The 24569-nt window shown below is 37.5% G+C and overlaps 1 protein-coding gene across 1 annotated transcript; it reads right to left on the reverse strand.

Moving 5' to 3' along the window:
- Positions 1 to 6692: 6692 nt before the first annotated feature.
- On the reverse strand, positions 6693 to 24110 carry TMX1 (thioredoxin-related transmembrane protein 1). Its single transcript, XM_011999740.1, has 8 exons — positions 23817 to 24110; positions 20278 to 20393; positions 18902 to 18947; positions 17013 to 17141; positions 14876 to 14921; positions 14679 to 14780; positions 14483 to 14555; positions 6693 to 9922 (listed from the first exon to the last, which is right to left on the reverse strand). Exons 1-8 carry the CDS (start codon positions 23966 to 23968, stop codon positions 9744 to 9746), a joined length of 843 nt encoding a protein of 280 aa, XP_011855130.1. The 5' UTR covers positions 23969 to 24110; the 3' UTR covers positions 6693 to 9743.
- Positions 24111 to 24569: the final 459 nt, after the last annotated feature.

Here is a 24569-nt window from a genome sequence, read left to right on the forward strand (position 1 = left end):
GTTTTGGAGACAAGTATGAATCTAATAATTGTCTTCTTAAAGGTAGAGAAGAAATTTCAGTAATCATTTTACACATAAATTGAGGACAAGAGATGGATGGTCTTTGCTCAATGTCACTTAGCTAACTGGTATAACAAATGCAAGAGAAGAAACATTACAAGACAAACTGTGACTTAACTGCCAGAGGATGACAAAACCTCCATTTGTGGGCCAGAAAGGACTTTAAACAGATTTGAGCTGACTTATGAACCAACAGACAATGTGAGGAACATTCACTGAACAACTGATTTGTTAAAAGTGGTCTCAAGAACATTGATTGAGGTAGATGGTTGGCAGATAGTTAACAACATTTAAAATTTCCAACCAAGAAATGTATATTTGAATCTGTGGAAGATGGGAGATATCTAAAGTTTAGAGAATGTTTCTTAAGAATGCCCTGCTATCTCAAAAAAAAAAAAAAAAAAAAAATTAGCCAGGTGTGGTGGTGCATGCCTGTAGTCCCAGCTACACAGGAGGCGGAGGCAGGAGAATCACTTGAACCCAAGAAGCAGAGGTTGCAGTGAGGTGAGACTGCACCACTGCACTCCAGCCTGGACTACAGAGTAAGACTGTCTCAATAAATAAATAAATAAATAAAAGCCCAGGTAGCAATATGCCGAATCACCCTAAGGACCTGAACTGATATACTCTAATCCACTAGGTAACCTTATTTCTGACATGCTTTATTAAAAACACTGAAAATAGGAAGGCTTGAAAAAAATACATTGCTTAAGTTACTCTTAAAAATTAAGTATGTTTCCACTGAATTTAAAACGGTGACTCTCTTAATTATATTTACATTTAAAAGAAGTTTCAGATAAGTCAAACCTCTATTTAGTCAATTTACTTCCAGTGTTTTCATTTCTCATGTTTTCATGTTTTAGACACAACCAGTCTGAGTTATAATATCACTAGGAAAATAGGCTTAAAAGTAATGTCACACACACCCAAGTGGGTAGAAGATACAAGCTGATTTCATTACCAGGCAAAATACTGATATTATCACCATTTGTAATTAACGAATCCAAACAAACAATTACTTTAAAAGACAGGGATAGGAATGATGTCAGCAACAGGGCAGAACAGAAGCCTCCTGACTGTCCTTCCTCCCACAGACACACTGAGTAAAAACACCTACACATAGATCAGCTCTCTCAAGAGAAAGCCAGAATCCAGCTGAAAAAACACCTACACACCATATGACTGAGAAAATATCCACATCAAAACAGGTAGGAAAAGTGGAGATACACCAGCACACTAACCCTACCTTGAGCATGGCACCTTAAAAATGGAAAGGAAACTCCAACTCCTAGCTTCTTCCTGATGGGTGAGGGACTTATACCACATGTGCTCAACATTTACAGTCCCTGCCTTAGAGTTTGACACTTAAAATTACTTTGCTTGGGAAAGAGGAGGGCACAGCATCGGATTTCCCTCAAGCACAAAGAATAAAGGGGGCTTTTGAACCAACCATACACTCCCAGTCGCTGCAGTCCCCAGGATCAGCTCAGCTCCCAACTTGTTCCTGAAAGGGTTTGAACACACACTTTTCCAGCAGCTCCCTGAGATTCTGGCTTCTGACAAACCTGTACCTGGTAATCTACATAGCAAAATAAAGAATAAAGCTCACTTTGGGAGGCTGAGGCAGGAGGCTGAAACCAGGAGTTCAAGACCAGCCTGGGCAACATAGCAAGATGCAGTTTCTACTTAAAATTCAAAAATTAGCTGGGCGTGGTGGTGTGTGCCTGTAATCTTAGCTACTTGGGAGGCTGAGGCAGAAGGATCACTCGAGCCCAGGAGTTTGAGGTTGTGGTAAGTTATGATGCTGCCACTGCATTAAAGCCTGGGTGACAGAGCAGGACCCTGTCTCTTAAAAAAAAAAATATATATATATATATGGCTAGGTGTGGTGGCTCACACTTATAATCTCAGTACTTTGGGAGGCCAAGGCAGTAGGATTGCTTGAGCCAAGGAGTTCAAGACCAGCCTAGGCAACATAGTTCAGACCTCATCTCTAAAAAAAAAAAAACCCAAAATTTAGCTGGACATGGTGGCGTGCACCTGTAGTCCCAGCTACTCGGGAGGCTGAGGTGGAGGATCACCTGAGCCCGAGGATGTTGAGGCTGAAGTGAGCCATGATCATGTCACTACACTCCAGCCTGGGCAATAGTAAGGCCCTATCTCAAAAAATATATACATACATAAATAAATACACCTCTTCAAGTCTAAATAGGAAGCATGGCACTCCCTGTGTCACCTTCCTTAACTTGCTATAGCTCTCCAGGGAAAGAGGTGAGAGACCTCTACCAGCAAGAATGGGAGCAATAGCATCCCCTGCACCTTCTTGACCAGCAAGGGGTACCTCTCTATGTCTAAAAGGGAAAGCAGAAACTCCCTGCCTTCATCCTTGGCTTACTTCAATGACAACTCCAGAAGAGTCTCCCCCCGCTAGGAGGTTGTGAAACTTCTGTTTGCTCTAACAGGAGAGTGAGCACTCCCCACATCATCTTCTCTGGCTTGTTCCATCAACAAATCCAACCTGCAAACTCTGTGGAAAGTTTTCACATGCATCTAGCACCCCAACTTGTAAAGCCTTCACTCAAGCCTTTACTGGCACCTACATTACCTAGTTCTGGAAACTGACAGAGCTCTGTACTCCTGAGTCTTCTGGACCATAGAGAACAAACAGATGACTTCTAAACTTGTACACATTCAGCAGGTAGCTCCCCAGGTTCAAAGTGTGCAGCCTGAACAAGACTTTAAGGATCTGCTACTGACCTGTCCTTGATGTAAGACAGAAAGAGTCAGAGAGAAACTGTGGCTCTCAGTTTCTCTGCAAGGAAATAAGTGAATGATATCTCACACTCCAACCTCTGCAGTTGCATTCCAAAGGACTGCCTTCTATCCTGCCTCTTACAAGGCAATAGCATGACTTGATGCTCTCTAATTTGTTGTGGCCCACTAAGAATAAAGATTCTTTGGACAAGCACAAAGAGTTTAGAGGCACTTAGAATCTCTGGTGGGGCTGAATGAGGAAGAACAGCTACATGTGACCAGTCTACCAAGACTTGGAGGGGGATTCTTTTATCTAATGAGCAGAAACTAACACAAAAAGTCAAGGACAATGAAGAAAAGGGGAAATGTACTCCAAGTAAAAAAAAAAAAAAAAAAAGATAAATCTCTAAAAGCCAACCCTAATGAAATGGAGATATGTCATTTGCGTGACAGAAAATTCAAAAGGACAGTCATAAAGATGCTCACTGAGGTAAGGAGAGCCATTTATAAAGAGAGAAATTCAATAAAAAGATAGAAAATATTAACAAGTACCAAACAGAAATCATCAAGCTGAAAAATACAATAACTAAACTAAAAAACTCAACAGAATGGTTCAACAACAAATTAGATCAAGCAGAAGGATTAGCAAATTTGAAGACAGGTCATTGAAATCATTCCATCTGAAGAGAGGAAAAAAAAAGGATAAGAAAGCATGAAGACAGCCTAAGGGACATACGGGGCATCATCGAGCAGAATTTATGCATTATCAGTGTACCAGGAAAAGAGAGAGAAAAAGGGACAAAATATTCAAACAAATAATGCCAGAAAATTTCCGAAGTCTGGAGAAGGAAATAGAAAGCCAGGTCCAGGAAGTTCAACGATGTAACAGGATGAATCCAGAGACCAACATCAAAACATATTATAATCAAACTGTCAGAAGTTAAAGACAAAGAGAAGATACTGAAAGTTGCAAGGAAAAAGTGACCTGCTGCATTCAAAGGGGCTGCCCTATAAGACTACCACTGGGTTTTTCAACAGAAACCCTGCCAACCAGAAGGAAATAGGATGATATATTTAAAAAGCTGAAAGGAAAAAACCTTACCAACCAAGATACTATCTCTACCCAGCAATCCTGTCTTTCAAAAACTTTACCTGAAAAACAAAAGCTAATGATTTATCACCGCTAGACCTGCCTTACAAGAAATGCCAAAAGGACTCTTCAAAAAATACCACTAAGTAGCAACATGAAAATACATCAAGAGAGAAAACTCACTGGTAAAAGCATACAGTCAAATTTAGGACACTCATACTCTGATGGTGGTATAAAAAACAATTATATATCTAGTACAAAGGCTAAAAGACAAAACTATTAAAAACAACTGTAGCTATAATAATTTGTTAAGGAACACAAACTATAAAATATACAAAACCGGCCAGCAAAAACACTAGTAGGGAGTAAAAATGTAATTTGTGCAAGTAATCAAAATTAAGGTGTTATCAGCTTAAAATAGTCTGTTATTAGTATAAGATGTTTTATGCAAGCCTTACGGTAACCACAAAGCAAAGATCCTTAGTAGATATACAAAAAATCAGAAGTAAATATTAAAGCATACCACTATAAAAAGTCAAGGAACCACAAAGGAAGACAGCAACAGAGGAAGAGAGGAACAACTGATCCACAATATTGACCAGAAAACAATTAACAAAATGGCAATATTAAGTTCTTACCTATCAAAAGTTACTTTAAATATAAATGGATTAAACACTCCAATCAAAAAACAGAGCAGATGAATGGATTAAAAAAAAAAAAAAAAGACCCAACTTCATACTGCCTAAAAGAGACTCACTTCACTTCTAAGGACATATATAGACTGAAAGTGAAGGTATGAAAAAAGATATTCCATGAAAATGGAAAGCAAAAAGTCAAAACAGTATGGTAATGGCATAAAAACAGTCACATCAACCAATGGAACAGGATAGATGGCACAGAAATAAACCCAAGTATTTATACTCAATTGATTTCCAAAGAGGATGCCAAGAACACACAACAGGAAAGAGTTTCTTCAACAAATGGTGTTTGGAATAACTTTTTACCAACATGCAGAGGAATGAAATGGAATTCTTATCTCACACCATAATCAACTCAAAATGGATGAAAGACTTAAACCTAAGACCTATAACTATAAAGTTACTGGAAGCTCTACAACATTCATCTGGGCAATGATTTTTTTAACAGAACTCCAGAAGCACAGGCAACAAAAGCAAAACCAGACAAATGGGGTTGCATCAAACTGAAGAGCTCCTGCACAGGAAAAGACATAATCCATATATTGGGAGAAAATTATTTGCAAACCATATAACTGGTAAAGAGCCAATATCTAAAACATATAAGGAACTCAACTCTATTTAGAAATAGTTTCATATTAATTTCTAATAATTTGTAAAGATTTAGTAATAAATCAATTCTATTTATTAAGAAAAATAACTTTTTTAAATGGGCAAAAGATAAACAGATATTTCTCAAAACACACAAATGGCTAACAAATACAAGAAATGCTCAACATCTCTAATTATCAAGGAAACACATATTAAAATCCAGAGATCACCTGTTAACAATGGTTATAAGATCAAAAAGACAAATAAGTATTAGTGAGAATTTTGAGAAAAGGGAACCCTTGTACACTCTTGGTGGGAATGTAAATTAGTATAGCCATTTTGGAAAATAGTATGAAGTTTCCTCAAAAAACTAAAAAAACCTGAATTACCCTGTATCGCAGCAATCCCAATTCTGGATATGTATCCAAGGAATTGAAATCAGTAGGTTGCAGAGATATTTGCACTCCCATGTTCATTTCAGCATTATTCACAGTAGCCAAGATGGGCAAGTAACCTAAGTTTCTGTCAATGAATGAATGCGTAAAGAAAATGTAGTATACATGCTGGAATACCACACAGCCTTAAAAAAAAGAAAGAAATTCTGTCACTTGCAGTAACATAGACAGAACTGAAGGACATTATGCTAAGTGAAATAAGCCGGGAAGAGAAAGAAATACTGTATGTAGAACCTAAAAAAGTTAATCTCATAGAAACAACAGAAAGATGGTTACAAGAGGCTGGGAAGTAAGGGAGGAATGGGGAAAGGGAAGATGTTGATCAAACAGTACTGAGTTTCAGTTAGACCACAGGAATACGTTTTAGCGATCTATTGCATGGCATGGTGACCACAGCTAATAATAATGTATACTTCAAAATAGCTAACTCAGATTTTTAACATTTTCTCCATAAAAAAATGATAAACTGGTGAAGTGATGGATATATTAGCTTGGTCGAATCTTTCTACATATACACAGATGAAAATATCACATTGTATCCCATAAATATATACAATTATTTCCTGTCAATTAAAAATAAATAAGAAAGGCTGGGACGGTGGCTCACGCCTGTAATCCCAGCACTTTGGGAGGCTGAGGTGGGCAGATCACGAGGTCAGGAGATCGAGACCATCCTGGCTAACACGGTGAAACTCCGTCTCCATTAAAAATACAAAAAATTAGCCGGGCATGGTGGCAGGCGCCTGTAGTCCCAGCTACTCGGGAGGCTGAGGCAGGAGAATGGCATGAAGCCGGGAGGCGGAGATTGCAGTGAGCCCAGATCATGCCACTGTACTCCAGCCTGGGCGACAGAGTGAGACTCCGTCTCAAAAAAATAAATAAATAGAGAAAAAAGGGGATATGTTATACCTGTTCAAGTATATAATCTAACCTTGCTACTTACATATTACCAAAATTCCAACTTAAATTTATTGTTACTCTAGCTTTAATGGTTTCACAAATACAAAAGTTGCTAGATAAGCAGTACCAACCTATCTAAATCTCCAATGATATTCAATTAAAATTTTATTTATAGCATCATGCAATCACTCAGTAAAACCACTCATTTAAAGTCCAACCGAAATAAATTGTTATTAACAAAATACCTATATTGAAAGTAATATATTGTAAGAACTCTACCTTAAACTGACCATGGGGATGAACTGCAATGTCATAAAATATGAGCCAAAATGTTCACTCAATAATTTTAATTACATCACAATTAAGTCCAGAACTATGCCTTTTTTTGTGTGTAAGGCTGAATAAGGACACAACTGACGAGAGAAAATTGCTTCCTAACGCATCATTTACTGCAATAGCTTACTTCATGCAATAACCAATATCACGAGACTGCAAATACTGAATAATTATGGTTATTTATGAATAGCACTTATTCACTCCTATACTCTGATAGGAGTGAAATTTTAAGACCAAAATAATAGCCGGGCACGGTGGCACATGCCTGTAATCCCAGCTATTTGGGAGGCTGAGGCAGGAGAATCGCTTGAACCCAGGAGGCGGAGGTTGCAGTGAGCCAAGATCATGCCATTGCACTCCAGCCTGGGCAAGAGTGAAACTCTGTCTCAAAAAAAAAAAAAAAAAAAAAGACCAAAATAAGAGAATGTTGAATTTCATGTACCCATACTGAAGAAAAACCAAACAAAACAAAAACAAAAGCAAACAAAAAAAGATTTGGAGCAAGAATTAGATTAAATTTTACCTATTTGTACCACACCTCTGAGCTGACTCACCTGAAAGATGTGCAATGCTTACCTGTCTTGCAGTCGTCATTAGGACTAAATGAATAAATACAGGAAAACAACAAAGCTGCAGTAGGTACTCGGTAAATGGCAGCTGTTAGATGTAGCCGAATTCTTCATTAAAACTTTTTTCAGTTTTTCTGATAATCATTAAGAATTTACACAACGTAGGGTAGAATACTGTATTTTCCTCTAGAGATCAGATTTTACAATACTTCAGTAGTAGAGCTGAACTGATTATAGTGGGTAGGTGGCCCAGAATTCTCCAGGATATTACTTCTACTTTACCCTTATTCCTTCCTGAACCATTTGTAAATAATCCCAAAGAGTTTCTATAAGCCTGCTACCAACTGAAAATTAATTACTCAGAGGTCTACAGTGACAATCTTTAAGACCTGTGAGATTACATGTTGCCTGAAATTTCAAGACCCTATCTGTTCAGCCAACTTTAAATTTTCTGTAGTACAGGGGTCTTTTTGTGGTTTTTGTTTTGCTTTGATTTTTTACTCTGTAGAATCTTTCTGGTCACATATTTTCTAATAAAAAAATTGGCAATGTCACATATACTAGAACACTAAAAAAAAAAATGCTTGATTAATGAGCATTACTGTCCTTAGACATCTCAATAGCAAAAGAAGCAGTCGTTTGATTACACGTATCAAGTACATATATAGTAACACACAACTACTCATCTGAACATCGTTAAATACAAAGTAAAAAAGCATACCTTCAAAAAGCAACTAGAAATCATACTGGTCTTCAGCTTTAATGAAGTGGTTAGAAAAGTTTATTTTGTGCTTAGGACATTTTTCTAAGGCATCACAAGTTACACATCCAAACTCTTCAATGGTACAATATTTTATATTCTAAAGGAGAGGCCTTTAAAGAACACTTGTATATTATGATACTGTAAATCTAATGGATTCACATAGCAACAGAGCCTAGAAAGAAGGGGACATTACAGAAATTGTCTACTACATAATGGTCAGTTGATTCATTGTATTTATGGTTTTCCCCCTTCTTTTAAGGTGAAAACTATGTATTCTAGCTCTTTAAGGAGTAAAAATACACAAAAATGTTCCATCCTACTGACTTTTACCTGTGAAATCCCACAGAATATTACCAGTCAGGAAAGAACACAGAATAATATGAAGTTTGTCTTTTAAAAAATATAAAAATGTTATTATTTTAAAACATCAAGCATTACAGACTGTAAAATCAATTAAGAACTTTCTGTATATGAGGACAAAAATACATTTAAGACATATACAAGAAGATGCTTTTTCCTGAGTAGAATGCAAACTTTGTTTTATATTAAGCTTCTGTGAATTTTCAAAATGTAAAATACCGCGGTTTTTCCACATCAGACAAAAATCAGGAATGTTCACCTTCACATTCAAAAACAAACAAACAAAAAAACAATTTCAAGTTAAAGTTCAGCAAGAATGATGTAAAATCTGAAAAGAGTGGCCAAAATTTTAAATTACAACAGATTGTTCAACTTGATGGCTCTCCCAGTAAACTTCAGTTTGAAATAACAGAAAAGTACTGTTTACTAAAACATAAAAAATGTTTCCAGGAAATTATCATCCAATTTGAAAAATAAAAAATGTAACCCATAGTAAATAAGAAAAATACAAGAGAAAATCAAACTTTGTTGGAATCAAGAGAATACCATGAACTTAAAAACTTCCTAAATCAGTAGCATATCCTGTATTACCATGTGTAGAAAACTGTAATTAATGTAACTGTAATTAATAAAAATTAATTTTTATTAGTTGCATAACCTAAAAATACAAGGAAATTTTGGATTATACCTCTAAAAAGACCACGAAATTGTCACTGAAATACACATTTCTTGAGACAATGGGCAAAGTTCCCATTTATGGGAAATATCTTCTTTTTTTCACACAGTGAAACCAAGAAAAATTATATCAAATGAGAAATATTTTTCTCTAAAACAATATTCTTAAATACCTCAATAATGCAATACTTGGGAAATGTAAATTTTCAAAACTCAGACTTGAAACAGGTTATTATTAAACAAGGATACATACATCTTATTGCTTGGCATGATTTTTCAAAAATTAAAGAACTATTTAAACCACCATACTGTGCTTAAATCATATTTCAAACTTGTATACCTAGTGCTTTTATGTTCTGAATGTAGACTCTTCAATTTAATGACAATCTAGACTGAACTCTGCAATATACAAGAAAGTCACAGTTCACTTCAAACCAAACAAAATGATCAATCTTCTATTTTTATCAAAATCATAATATTAACTATAAAATTTAACTAGGATTTATCTGTGGCCAATGATGGACCCAGAGAGCGTTGTCTTATGGCATTCTGTGGAAAGTCTTTGTTTGTTCCTTCTTTACGTTCAGTTTCTTCTTCTGAAACATCTTCTTCATCCGCCTCTTGTTCCTCCTCCACTTTTTTCAAAGGTTGTGCGGATTCTGATAATAATTTTTCTTAAAGACAAAGACCAAAAATGTATTTTTGTAGATGTATTAGATTTGCTCTAGAGTAAAATCAAGATACAATGTCTCATATGCCCAAAAACTGCTTTGGCATAAATTTATCATGTTTGGATTTCCAAAAGGAAAAAGTTATTCAAGATTAGATCCAAAAAACTATGAATATTATAAAAATATAAATGGTATGAGCCATTTTAGTTATCAAAGTCATTCTAATTACCCACCTATTTATAAACTGAACTGAAATTAATGAATCAGCATTAATGTTGTCAATATGGAAGTTGCACGAAAATATACAGCATTAAAAAGAACTTGTTGGTCCAATGGTAGTAGGTTATCAGAACTTACTAATATTACTGTCACTAACGGTGATAACCCCTACTGCTAAATTTGACTGGCTTTTAAAAAAAAAAACTATCTCATACTTATTTGCTATTAATCTTCTGGTCAAAAAGTCAGTATCCTTGTTTCAGTTCCCAGGGGAACAGAAATCACACATTTACAGTTGAAGGTTGTATTTCTGTCCATATCTTCTTCTGGTCTTATAAATGTGCTTCCCCTTACTCATCCCCCATATATAGTATTTTATTACAATATAGTTACAACAGTAAAATGTAAAAATCTTAAGTGTACATCTCAATGAATACATACATACACACATACACACCCTTTCGATGTTTTTTATGGCCAGCTGCTAGTTAACTTAAACTTAGAGAACACCATGGTGAGATACAGGAGACAGAATTGGGTCAAAGAGCTTTACTCTGTTCAATGATCTCAGACTGCCCCCAATCCTAGGCAATCGAGAATGGTGGGGCCAGGGTGGGGGGACCCGCAAGGAAGGAGTGGGTTAATAAAGCAGAACAAACCATGGGGAAAAATTACCAGTAATGAACAATCTGTTGTTTAGTCTGCCTGGCATCCATCTTCATTTTGGGCTAACAGCCCCTTCCCTATGCCACACCCCAGGTGGTCCTGGTGAATACTAGTTTACAGCAGTGGTTCTCTACCAAGGGAGTTTCCCCCCTCCACAAGGAACACTTCACAATGTCTAGAGATATTTTTGCTTTTCACACCTGAGAAGGGCAGTGCTATTGGTAAGTAGAATGCTATTAAATATTCAACAGTGTATAAAAGGCAGTCCGTCACAACTAAGAATCATCTGGCCAAAAACGTCAATAGTGTCAAGGTTGCGGAACCCTTGTTTCCAAAAAGTGAGACCTCTACACCAGCGGAGTGCACCAGAATTTCTCCAAAAAAGAGGTGGGTGTAGAAAAAAAAATGAATGTCCTTCTTATTCTTAGATTGTGACTAGTTTTCTCTAACCACCTTACGCTAGTGACTGGAAAGGGCCAAGTTGATCCAGATGCCCTTGTGAGCAGAGAAAAAATAGAAAAATAAAAAAAAATTCTAAAAAGCACTCAACTGAGAATTGAACAAGTCAAGGTGTGGAGAACTGGGTAACTCAGAGACAGCATCTTAACAACATCATTTGAGCCTTAAGGATCTAGTCAACCCTGACCTCAGACTCCATCGCTACATAAACCAATAAATTCCAATTTTGCTTAACAGTAGATTGAGTTGGGTTTCTTTAGCACCCCTAGCAACTCAAAATCAAGACAAGCACACATATTGGAAAACAACTCAAATCATGTGTTCCATCATGGAAGGGGCATGGCAATATCACTTTAAAGTCTGGATTAATATCAGTTGTATTACTAAAGAAAAATAAATTACACAATCATATGCATAGTGATTACTTACTGAATGCTTATTATATGTTAATAACTAGGATAATGTGAGCATTACATACCTATCTCCTAAGTGTCATAATGATCCAGTGGGGCAAGTATAATTACTTTCATTTCACAAAGGAGGTTACATGCTCAGAGGGTACAAAATGTCTGTCATACTGCTTTGCTATTAAGTGGTAGAGCTGGGATGCCCAATCAGATCTCTCTGGCTCAGAGACCATGCTTGCCTTCTTTTTGAATGATTTGGAAAGGCATTCAAAAAACCCTTACTTTATGCCTTTCAATCCCTCCAAATTAACAGATGTTTAAAGGTAAAGATTTCTTTAGTGACTTTTACAGTGGATTATAATAGAGGACAGAAAAACTTAAGTAGCTTGACATTAATTAACCAAGTCATTTTAAAAATTTCATTTCCAAGAAATGAATTCCCTTGTAACTTCCTAAAAGAGGTAGAGTATTATCTCTGTCATTTCCTTAGGTTCAACTCTTTTAAAGTTGCTAAAATTGTGCCTATTCACTGACTTGCCCTTCTTGTCTGCGAACACTTACTTCTTTGTGCACACTAGTTATGTATTCCACAGTATTGCACAGAAAGGATTCTATCAGAGTCAGTATTCTTTTGAAAAGTTTGTACGGTCAACACCAAAAGACAAGTAAGTTCATGTGCCGGGGCCTGTAGATTTTCCTATTGGTAACCACTTTCTCTAAGACAAGGGTCCTCAAATAGTGGTCCTCAGACCAGCAACATCAACTTCACCTGGGAATTGTAAGAAATTCCTGGCCCCAATACAGAACTTCTGAGTCCAAAACCCAGTGGGGGGAATCAGTAATCTGTTTCAACAAGTTCTCCAGGCAAGTCTCAGACACTCTCAAGTTTGCTCTAAGTGGTAAGATGACTTAGACTCCAACACCTACATCCTCAGAGAAATCAATCTATGCAGACTACCAAAGTAAACTCTTGGGAGACGAGAGGACGATCTGGCAACAGTGGCAATAACAGCCTGCACATCACATGACTTAGTACATACTTTGGTACCTTTATGGGATCCAATACTAGCTGCACACTGATCACCCTACAGACTTTCTGAAGGCTATATGATTTATGTGAGGGTGAAGACAGAATATAAGAAAACCAAACATAATACAGATGCTCCTTGACTTATGATGGGGTTACACCCTGATAAATCATAAGTTGAAAATATCATAAGTCAAAAAGGCATTAATACAACTAACCTATCCTTACATAAGTTGAAATACATTAATACACCTAACCTAACCTAATCTGCCCAGCATCACAAAAGTACTCCATACCAGTAGCCCAGAATAGGTCAAAATTCAAAATTTAAAGTACAGTTTTTACTGAACGCATATTCGTTTTGCACTATCGTAAAGTCAATTTTAAGTTGAATGACTGTAGGTCAGGGACCATCTGTATAACTACTTTTATATATGTATCTTTTGTATCTACTAAATTAAATCTTACGTTTTATTCACAATTTAAAAGTTGGTGAGTAAACATTTTATATTCATTTCGCTTCAAAAATCTTAAACCTAATAATACATTTGTCTTTTAAGTAATCTGTGCTTACGCTTTTTTCCTAGACATCAGTGGCCCTTTTTGGATAAGATGATTCCTTCCCCTATGCATGTCCTTTTTAGTATCAATGCAACTATCTAAGAAATGAAAAGATGAACTACCAGTATAAAAGGACAAGGTACACTATAAATCTAATCTCCATAGACTTCATTTCGGAAATTTTGATCTCAATAAGCCCTAAGTTAAGAAAGACATCATGGCCGGGTGCAGTGGCTCACACCTGTAATCCCAGCACTTTGGGAGGTCGAGGCGGGCGGATCACAAGTTCAGGAGATTGAGACTATCCTAACACAGTGAAACCCCATCTCTACACAAAAAATTAGCTGGGCGTAGTGGCACGCACCTGTAGTCCCAGCTACTAAGGAGGTTGAGGCAGGAGAAGAGTTTGAACCTGGGAGGTGGAGGTTGCAGTGAGCCGAGATCGCATCACTGCACTCTAGCCTGGGCAACAGAGCGAGGCTCCGTCTCGAAAACAAACAAACAAACAAAAGATATCATAAATGAAGGAGTATCAGGCCACAAGTCTGATTTAGTTAAACACTAAGCTTTGTCACTTCTGTGTGACTGTGAACCTTAGTTTCCTCAAGTACAAAATGGGAGCAGTATCACCTATGCACTCTACTACAGAATGGCTAAAAGGCAAATGAGGTAACAGATAAGTAAAAGTTCTTTAAGAACTGCAAATATAAACACTTCCATTAACAGTACAATTACAAGACTGGTAAATGCTTGTAATTATTTAAATTGATCCGTAGTACAGTTCAGTGTCAGTGACACCCTAAATCAACCATAGGGATTGCTTTTCCTAATATCCTACCAGAAAAAACCTACAATTGACTGGCATTCAAAGAATACTCTTCAACTGTGGCGGCCACTATACTAATGAAAGACTTCAAGAGTAGAATATATTCCACTTATAAATTGACACCAAATAAATATTATTAAATAGCTACATGCTATATGCCATGTTAAAATTCCCCATAATATAAGAGTCAAGAAAATAACAGTGTTCAAAATCCACTGGGCTACATTCTTACACGAAATATACATTTCTTCTACCTTCCCTTATGCCATAGCTGATAAAGACCAACAATCCACAGTTAGAATTCTAAGCTGGAAGAGCAACCTGTGAAATGTGATTGTGATTACAGAAATGAATAGGACTATAGTGAATAAAAGATAAACATTTTAAAATATACTTACTTGAAGGGTATGGGTATGGCTGTGGTCTGCGCCTTTTTGAAGGACAAAGGCAATCTGCCACAAATATCATACACTGTAAAAATAAAAATTGTAAGAAATCTGAATGTAGAATATATGCCACAGCTAATGTAACTATTTTAAATTACCACATTTTTAAATATCTTTCTTCCTAGCACTCCAAAAATGAAATACTTACGAGTCCTAATAACAGTCCGGAAAACAGAGTTGCTAAAGCAAAAACAGTATATGATCCCCACACTGGCAATCCAAGGTCTTCAATAAAGTAGTTATGGCAAGCCTAAAATGAAAAGAAAAAAAAAACTAAAAATCTGTTCATTTTTGTTAAAGTGATAGTGGTATAAATGTTTAAGATAAAAATATTTTAGTCCATACCCTGATCCACATAGATAGCTGAAAGAGTGCTGACATACTACTCATCCTAAAAATAAAAGAGATGATTAAAAAACTGAATAACATACACAGCTTTGTCTATATATACTATTTTATACTCCATAATTTCCCCAATATGACAGATTTTATTGCTGTTAATCAAGACTAGAGATACATCACTGATTTCATGCCTATAATAAGGCTTGTTCATGAAAACTGTTTCTAAATTGATACTACCATGTGACAGCCTCGTAAATAAACATACTTGACAGTAACTTTTTCCTTTTCTCCCACTGTTTTGATGTTAATATTTTGTCTTTCATCTGATCATTTCTCCAATACACTGAGTAAAGGGTTACAAGTTCCAAGAAACCAGTTGGAAAAGGCAACTCTTACTCACCCTTAAAAGCCTTTAAAGCATGACCAAAGGGACGCTCAAGGAAGGACTAGAAACAATTGTCAAGCCAATTCTTCCTACTTAACAACTATTCCTCTTTTATATTGAAATTAATTAAAATTTCTAAGAGCATTAGTTTGACATCTTTTAATGATATACAAATTACATAGGTAAATAAATGCTAAGTCATCATATAAGCAAAAATTAGTATTTTACATAATTAAATGGCCAGTTTTAAAAAGGCATGCTTCAGAAATAAGAAAGGTCTGTGAGTTCCCAATTATAGCAGCTTGAAAATACACTTACAAGCAACTACTTTCTTCTACTGGAAAAGGACAAGATTCATTTATGAGATGAGATTTCAGAGAACAAAAATCAGTTATACTTTTAAGTCGACATAGAAAGGTACTTTAATCATGTTGCTTCTGTTGTTTAAAAGCCAAGTGAGAAGAGAAACAAGGAACTGAAATATAAAGCACTGTATAGCCTCACTGTAGTCTGCAGTAATTTATTTCAGGAACAGTAGGATCCAAAATTGAGTTGGGCATGGTAGTTCAATGGGTGAGTGTTGACAGGCTGATCTTTCTCCCATTCCCAGAATCTAGAGAATTTTTCTCTTATGGGATTACTGTGTCAACTCCCTATCCTCCAAAGGTAAGTGTGGTAAGAGGATAGGAAGATACAGATGGCCACACGGGATCAGTCCATGGTACCTCAGCAAAACTCACTATTACCAGAGGTCTCTCACATTACCAGTGAGGCCTTGTACCCCAACAGCAAAGCAGAAAGCATGCTTGCTACTTCCAATCCTTATCACTCCATTGCCAGTTGCCATGAAGAAATTCATCTACCCTCTAGATATCTATAAAGCTCAGTGCCTAGGCACACTATTATGGTCAACGCTTATACACACTATTCATATAAGAAGTTATCAGATAGGTGGAATAACCAACCAAACATAATTCAATCGCTTTACATCAAGAGTCGAAGTTTATGTAATTTAGTTGGTATCAGCAATTTTTGACAGTCTCTATGGAGACAGAACATTACAAAACAAACTGAAGTCTGGAGATAGCATGAGTACAAGTTTGAGCCTACTCATTCAAATTGTTACACTCGAGTGATAGCTTTACCCATTATGTTGTGAACAACCTTAGGGGCATTTAGTTTTTGATGATACATGTGACCAAATCTAGCAAGCTACAATATTCCTGAAAAGGTGTACAACTTACTTCTATAAAATGTCTTCTCTAACTCAAGAAGCATGAAACTGTTTGACTTAGAAGGTCAAACTAAAAAGATCAAACATGTAGGCCGTGCATGGTGGCTCACGCCTGTAATCCCAGTACTTTGGGAGGCCAAGGCGGGTGGATCACAAGGTCAGGACATCGAGACCATCCTGGCTAACACGGTGAAACCCCATTTCTACTAAAATACAAAAAAATTAGCCGGGCGTGGCAGTGGGTGCCTGTAGTCCCAGCTATTTGGGAGGCTAAGGCAGGAGAATGGCGTGAACCATGGAGGCAGAGCTTGCAGTGAGCCAAGATCACGCCACTGAGCCACTGCACCTGGTCCTGGTTTCGTTTAGATTAAAAAAAAAAAAAAAAAAAAAGAACGTGTAATAAATGTGGATACACCTTAACAGCTCAAGAAACAAAAAGAGTATGAAATGCTTTACATAAAATATAATTATCTGTTCCAATTAATTATGAAATGGGTAAGAAAAAAAGCCCTCATACTTACAGAATAGAACCTGGACCAAACCATGATGAAACGGGCTCAATACTCTTCCACTCTTTATCACTTATAAAGTTTATGAAGTCCTTCTTAGTCCTTGGACCCTGATAGCGCCTAAATTCACCATCTTTACAACTAAAGAGAATCAGAATTAAATATCATCCAGCATTGAGAAATAATTTAATATTTATTTTGCTATTTTTTCACCTCACTTTATAGTCACTTCTAACATTCAAAAGCATTAGCAATGTACAAGTATTAATAGCAAATTATACTATTTACCTACTCATGACATTTTAGCCCCCAATTTAACAATGAGGTTACATTTTTTTAAATGATAAGTCTTAAAAAATTACTGTTATTCTACCAAATAATAAAACTATGAAATATAGTAAGTAGATAAATCTCAGAAAAGTACTTTTAAACTTTATGTGTAATACACATATTAAAAGAATTATATAAAAAGTATTAGAATAGTGCTTGGCACATAGTAATTATTAGCTGTTAATCTATAACTTAAAATTTTAAGGCATTTTTCTAGTACTTTTGGCTATAATAGCATCACCTCAGCCACCCTGCTTTAAATCACTGGAGGCATTTGGTACAGTGTTTCCTTTCCTCTCATTTCAGTGACTATTTACAGTCAGTTTTGCAGCCTTCCTTAGATCCACTTCCTCCTTCCCATTTCCAATGTAGAAAGTTCTGTCAGAGTCATAAATGTTCTCTTGGCTCCAACATCTTTAAGTGCAAAAACTCATCTAACTCAAAAACTCATCGGCTCCCTACTAGGGACCTGTTAAGAAGGGTTAAGAGACCCTTTATTCACCCAGAGGTAAAGACCACGAGGAAGCCCCCCACCCCAAAACACAAAGTTTTTGTGAAGTGTCCTGAGCTATTCTTTGAAGCATAGGTAGGATTTCGACAGGCAGGAAATAGGAGAAAAGACATGGTAAACAATTTTGACTAAAAGAAAAAGGGCAGGAAATTCCAAATAAGGTCAGGAGGCACTAAGAAGTGAAAAGGAAAGGGGAGAGACTGAAGGGGCATGTGGGAAAAAGGACTGAATGAGAAGGGCAGGACAGAAGCTCTTATGGAGACAGAGAACAGAAATTTACATAAATGTAAAGGGAGTGGGGTGAATTTTAAAAACATGAAAAAAAAAAGAAAAAAGGGCAAAGAAAAGCAAGCTATAAACACAAAGAAGTGTCAACTTGTTTTCAGTACCTCCTGATATTTAACCTACCAGCTACATGATGTTAGGGTACACAGCAGGTACACAGACTTGAGATTTCATACCCCCAAATAAGAAGATAAAGCCAAACTAATAGACCTGACACTGAAGACTACATAATCTTCCTCACTCTGATTTATCACCCAACTGTCACCTACTACTGTACCCAAGGCTGTACAACAGCACTTTCATAGCTACTTTTTGGACATATCATGTTCCTGTTAATGACTGTTTATGAGATTGTCCTCAGAATAAAATGCTTACCCTGCACTCTTAAAATCCTACTTCCAAGGTTTCATTTAAACCCCATATTCTCTGGGAATCAATCCAGGTAACTGTGATTTCTCCTTTACGCAATTTCCTACAGGACTCACCACTACTTTGGACTCATAATGACTCAACACGCTAAAGAGGATCACAACATTTCACAAGAACATCACTTTCAAAACAACTGTAAATCTTTGAGAACAGAGACTGTTTCATACATCACTCAACTTCCTAAAGGCACTTAGGATAACACTAAGCAAAACAAGCCCTCTAAAACACCTGCTGAATATAATGAGATTACCTCAGCTCTTCCAACATGATCCAAGCTAGAGGCCTACTACTTCTGATTACACTATAATGCATCTTTCTCCATAATTGAGAATCTTCAAATACTTACTGATAAATAGTAGGAAGAGCAGTTATGATAAACCGTCCACTCAGTCCTACAAATAAAGAACACACAGCAGGTTTTACATGGGCCAATCACTGACTACTTAAAAGGTGACTTTGAATTATTTAAATACATACTAATAGGAAAGAATATGAAATTATACATAATAGTTGAGCTTTGTAATACATAATTTAAAAGTGAATTACGTACTTAAAGCAACTTTAAAAAACACAATACTGCACATTATCTCAGTTAAAAAGTATGTAGAACTAGAGTACTGAATATGTTTTTAAATAAACAAAAACACTTCATTATTTATACCACTGTCAAAATTAAGACTAGTAGTAATAAGTCTTGGGAGAGCACAAGGTAGTAGGTTCTTAGATCTAAAATCAAATGGAATTGCACTTGACATTCAACAAACAAAGGCAGTTTATGGTACTGCTAAAAATGGAAAATAATGTGAATCTTTCATAAGACAGGCAAAAATAAAAGCAGCTAACATTTATTATTAGCCAGGTGTCAAGCACTGATATTATAGAGAATTGACCTGTGCCTCAGTTTTCTTATCTGTGAAATGGGGACATTACATATTTCATGGGGTTGTATAAGGATTAAATAATAAACACAAGATACTTGGAAGAGTGCTATAACAGGCAAGCGCTCAATAAATATTACTTATTACCATTTGAGATGGGGTAGCCAAGAACCCAAGGGTAGTGTGACTACTGAGAACGGTAAGATGAGGTTGGTCTGTGGAAGGAACCTCCTTAAGGGCAGGACCTGTCACTTGTCCAGGGACCAAGTCAGGAATGCACTTGACCTCACAACCACGAGGGCTTTATATTCAGAAGCCCACATCCTCAAATCATAGGTACTAAATTTAAAACTCAGTTTCAGAGATTCAGATCTTCTTTTGTCAGGGAACGTGACCTTGACTCTAGAAAAACACTCAATCGCATGCTCCTTATTCTGAAGCCTGGTATGGATGCAAATGTGGCTTGGCCAATGTTCACCTGAACCACAGTGTTCTAGGACTCCTCAAAGACATCTTACATACTAGTCTGGGGCCTGGGATGCAAAGAAAAACAAATCAGAGGCAGTTATATGGGGAGGGATAAAAAGAGGGTAATGTCTTCAAGAACCCTTAAAGCAATGCTTTCAAGGAATGAGGTGTTTACACAACTAGGGAATCTCCATTTTGCAACCATTGCACACTGAGCCCCCATGAGGGAGGTGCACAAGTCAGGTTAACTAGCTGCAGACTGTTAGGTTTTGAAAACCTAATGAAAGGTAGAATTAAGACTATGTAATGTAGAAAGTGGGATAAACATATCAACCCAAACAGCAAAGAAACAAAACTAACCAAAGACTTACAGTACCTGGCTGCTCTGTGACATCTACTTTTGCAACATTAACCTCAAGATCTTCTCCCCATTCAGCAAAACTTTCCCATTCCGGTTGAAGATTTTGACAAGCAGGGCACCACGGGGCGTAACTAAGAAATACAGATTTTTTTTTTTAAAAAAAGTTAAGCACATTAGTATGACTATTTATCTTGGGATAAAAAATTTAAATGTATAATTTATGAAGAATATTTTACATAAAAACACTGAAGACGACAAGGTGGTTAATTTTATGCAGATAAAAAACTTTTAAGGGTAGATCTAACAATCTGGAAATCAAGAATGATGAACTGATGATGCTAATCAAATGAAATTCTAAGAATAAGACACAGGATTTTTTCACACGCAAAACAGCTCTTCAAAAAACCTTTGCATTTCTCTATCAATGTGTGGCCACCAGAAAGTTCAGGACCAAAGTTAGAGCTTACCAATTTTAATAATTTACACTGCAGAGTCACAAATGCAAAGTGTTGGAAAAACAGAAGTGTTCTGGGCTGTGGTGAATAAGAAAGCACATATTCCATCTTAAGGTGGCAACCATTACTAAGTAGGATTGCCACAAAGGATGCTGGCACACTAAGGCTGGCTATTCATAATTAAAAGAAGATGGAGATCTGCATTTTTATATGAGACTGTTACCTCAAAAAATAACCCACATAAAAATACTAAGCAGGCCAAACAAAACTCTTGGCCAGTTAGGTCATCCTGTTTCCAAGACCTTGGATTTACAAATGCAAGCATATTAGCATTTAAATTACTCCTCTGGTATTCATTATCTCCCAGGGATCTTATTTTTACACTTTATTGTATTTTATCTTATAAAACAGCACAGGGTTGTTTCTTTTTTTTTTTTTTTTTTTAACAGAACCAGGAAGAATAAAACCTAAACCAGTTAAACACAAAACTATAGTTTCTGTACTTCACATTTTCTTCACTTGTTTTATGAAAACCAAACTCCTAAAATAGACATTGTAGAACAAGACAAACTGGTACTATAAAAGCCAAGCTCCTAACAATAAATTGTATTACAATGAAAATATCTCCATGACAAAACTTCTGAGCAGAAATGGATTTACTGTAGATAATTCACTTGTAATTAGGAGCAGACTATTACTAAAACTTCTAGATTCCTTCTTTTTCAGGTTCGTTTTGTTGCTCGGTTGCTTTTTTATTTTTTGAAACAGGGTCTCGCTTTGGCACCCAGACTGGTGGGCAGTGGGGCGATCTGGGCTCACTGCAGCCTCAACCTCCCGGACTCAAGACATCCTCCCACCTCAGCCCAAGTAGCTGGGACTACAGATGCCTGCCCACACTCGCAGCTAATTTTTCGTATTTTTTTGTAGAGACTGGTTTTTGCCATGTTGCCCAGGCTGTCAGTTGCTTTCTAAAGACTTACTTTAGAATCTCTACTTAAGGAAAAAGAAAAACTACTACCCTATAGATAGATGCTCCAATGTGGATTTACCTCATACTCAATGTTTTGTTAGTCTTGTTCTCTTTAATACTACTTCTGACTGCTGTATTTATATAGTTGGACCATAATGAATTAAAAAATATCCTTGAGTAATACTTGACTGTATTTTGCATATACATACATGATAACTATTGTTTAATATATTGCTTATAACACTATTTTACAGGCACTATCTAAAGTTACTCATGACGATGACTGAAAAACAAAGTGTCACTTGTCATAGTTCCTCTCCCCTGAAGCCTTCGATGGTGCTTGAATGAAAATTCATTTCAGAGTTGCAGATTATATGCATACTATGAATATTCCCCTTTATTTTACCCTCCATATAAATGTTCTACTTTTTTTTTTTTTTTTTTTTGAGATCGAGTCGCACTCTGTCGCCCAGGCTGGAGTGCAGTGGCATGATCTCGGCTCACTGCAACCTCTGCCTCCCGGATTCAAGCGATTCTCCTGCCTCAGCCTCCGGAGTAGCTGGGACTACAAGCGCGTGCCACCACGCCCAGCTAATTTTTTGTATTTTTAGTACAAACGGCGTTTCACCGTGTTAGCCAGGATGGTCTCAATCTCCTGACCTCGTGATCTGCCCGCCTTGGCCTCCCAAAGTGCTGGGATTACAGGCGTGAGCCACTGCGCCCGGCCAGTTTTGTTTGTTTTAAATAACACAGGACTTACTGATTTAGCCTTCTGGGTTCTCCCTTGGGGATGTCACTTTCGCTGGTCTCCTTGACAACCCTTGTTGCATTCTTGACACAAGAAAACACTCACCTGAACCCTGTTGTCTTTTCATTTTTATTTATCTACTTATTTATTTCGCTACATTGCCCACGATCTCTTGAAGCCCTGGGCTCAAGCTATCCTCATACCTCAATCTCCTGAGTAGCCTACGCCACTTCCAGCTGAACCTTTTTAAAGAAGGTGTTCTAACAACAATTATTGCATGCCTACTCTGAAGACCCAAAGAAAGCCGCAGCAATATCTGGATGGTTAACTAAAGTATTTAGGTACCTTGTTACTCACTTGTAAAATGTGAAAAACACCTGTCACAGAGAATTTGTAGGGAATTAAATATAGTATGTGTGTAAAGGTGCTTAGTGGTGTCCACTACAGTTAATACTCAGTAATCATGCTTTTACTATTATCAGTAATACCGCTAATATGTATAATACCACCATCAACAACAACTCAGCATCTAAAGCAAAGGCAGATACTTTATTTCCCACCGCTGCAGAACAGACATTATTAAATTGAAATCACCACACGAGACACATGATTTCGTTCGAGCAATAAATGATGACCTGGCGCTCTTGAGAGTGTATACATTAATGCATTATCTTTTAATGTAATGCCATTTACAAAGACCTAGGAGTCACAACCCAAGGTATTCTCTACACTGCAAACACACCCAAAGGAAAAAGGAGATGAGTGAAAAAGCGAAAGCAAAAAAGAAGGGAAAAAGAGAAAACGAAAACTTAAAAATAACCCGACTTGAATTGACTCAGCATTTACAATAAAAAAGAAACGTACCTAATCCATTTTTAAAAAGCTTAAAAGCCCCAAATTCCAACACCATAAATAGACTATATTTTAAGGACAGACAAAACGAGAGGAGAGATTTTGCTCAATATTCTTTTGTGTAAAATGTGGTGAAAATAAGTGTAGAAGTCTGTGAAGAATCACTCTAACTACTTAGACACTAGTCAGACACCTCCTTCCCCGCGCCCCAATCGCAGCCTCAAAGTCATGAAAAATGTCAGAATTCGCACTGGCGAATTCGCACTGTGCGCCTCGGGGCGCACCACAGCCACAGAAACGAAACGAGGGTGCACCCCAGAAGAAACTTAACATTTACGGGTAAGAGACGAGGGGGTGGGACCAAGCCGGCGGCAGATCCCAGGAGTTTGGGGAGCTGCAGAAGTCAGGGACGCTAGCTCCGCAACTCGGAGGCGCAGCCCTGGGGAGTCTGGGACCTGCATGAGGAACGCGCGGGGTGAAGTAGTCTTGTCCAGGCACTGACGTAGGACCCCGGCCGCACCGCACTCACAATTCTATCATCCAGTCTCCTTCCAGCAGCTCTCTCCAGTTCTCGTCCGTGATGACGCGAACGTTGCTCCGCCGCCCGTGCGTCCAGGGAGCACCCCAAAGCAACAGCACCAGGACTGCCAGGGGAACTGCAGGACTCCCGGAGGGCGCCATTTCCGCCGCTTGCCCACCTCACAGCGAGCGCAGCGGCCCCTCCTCCCGGTCGCAGCTCCCACTTCCGCCCTTGCGGGCTGCTCAGCGCAAGCGCACGACGGCGCTGCGAGCCGCGCCTGTCTAGAGGACTCTCAATGCGCATGACACGAGTCTGATCCCAGTGAGTGGTGAAGTCGGGAAAGTGGGAAGAACGCCTCTCCACAATGCGCATGACAGAAAAGCCGCCTCTTCTACCGCCTAGGGTGCCCCAATAATGTGGGGGAAGGAACAGAGCAAAAGGAGGCGTGGTGTAAAAAGTGGGGCGGTGCTTTGAGGAAGAACCGCTTAAAATTAGCTCCCAGGATTTTGGCGCCAAATGGTTAGCGTTTACAAGCAAACTGGTAAGTCTATAATGTGCTAAAGCAGTTTTCCAATTAAATGTCCTTCAGAGTTCTCATTTGTTTTCTTTGAAACATGTAGTAAAGCTAATGGATCTTTATAGGAGTCGGAATATTGGCTTACTTCTGAGAGATTATAGACAGGGAAGGTGCAGAGGAACCTTATGGTTATGTTGGATGTGTTGAATGTGTTCAACATGTAGATATGAACAGTAGTTACACAG

The sequence above is a fragment of the Mandrillus leucophaeus genome, unplaced genomic scaffold, assembly GCF_000951045.1.
Source record: "Mandrillus leucophaeus isolate KB7577 unplaced genomic scaffold, Mleu.le_1.0 Scaffold60, whole genome shotgun sequence".
Classification (NCBI taxonomy): Eukaryota; Metazoa; Chordata; class Mammalia; order Primates; family Cercopithecidae; genus Mandrillus; species Mandrillus leucophaeus.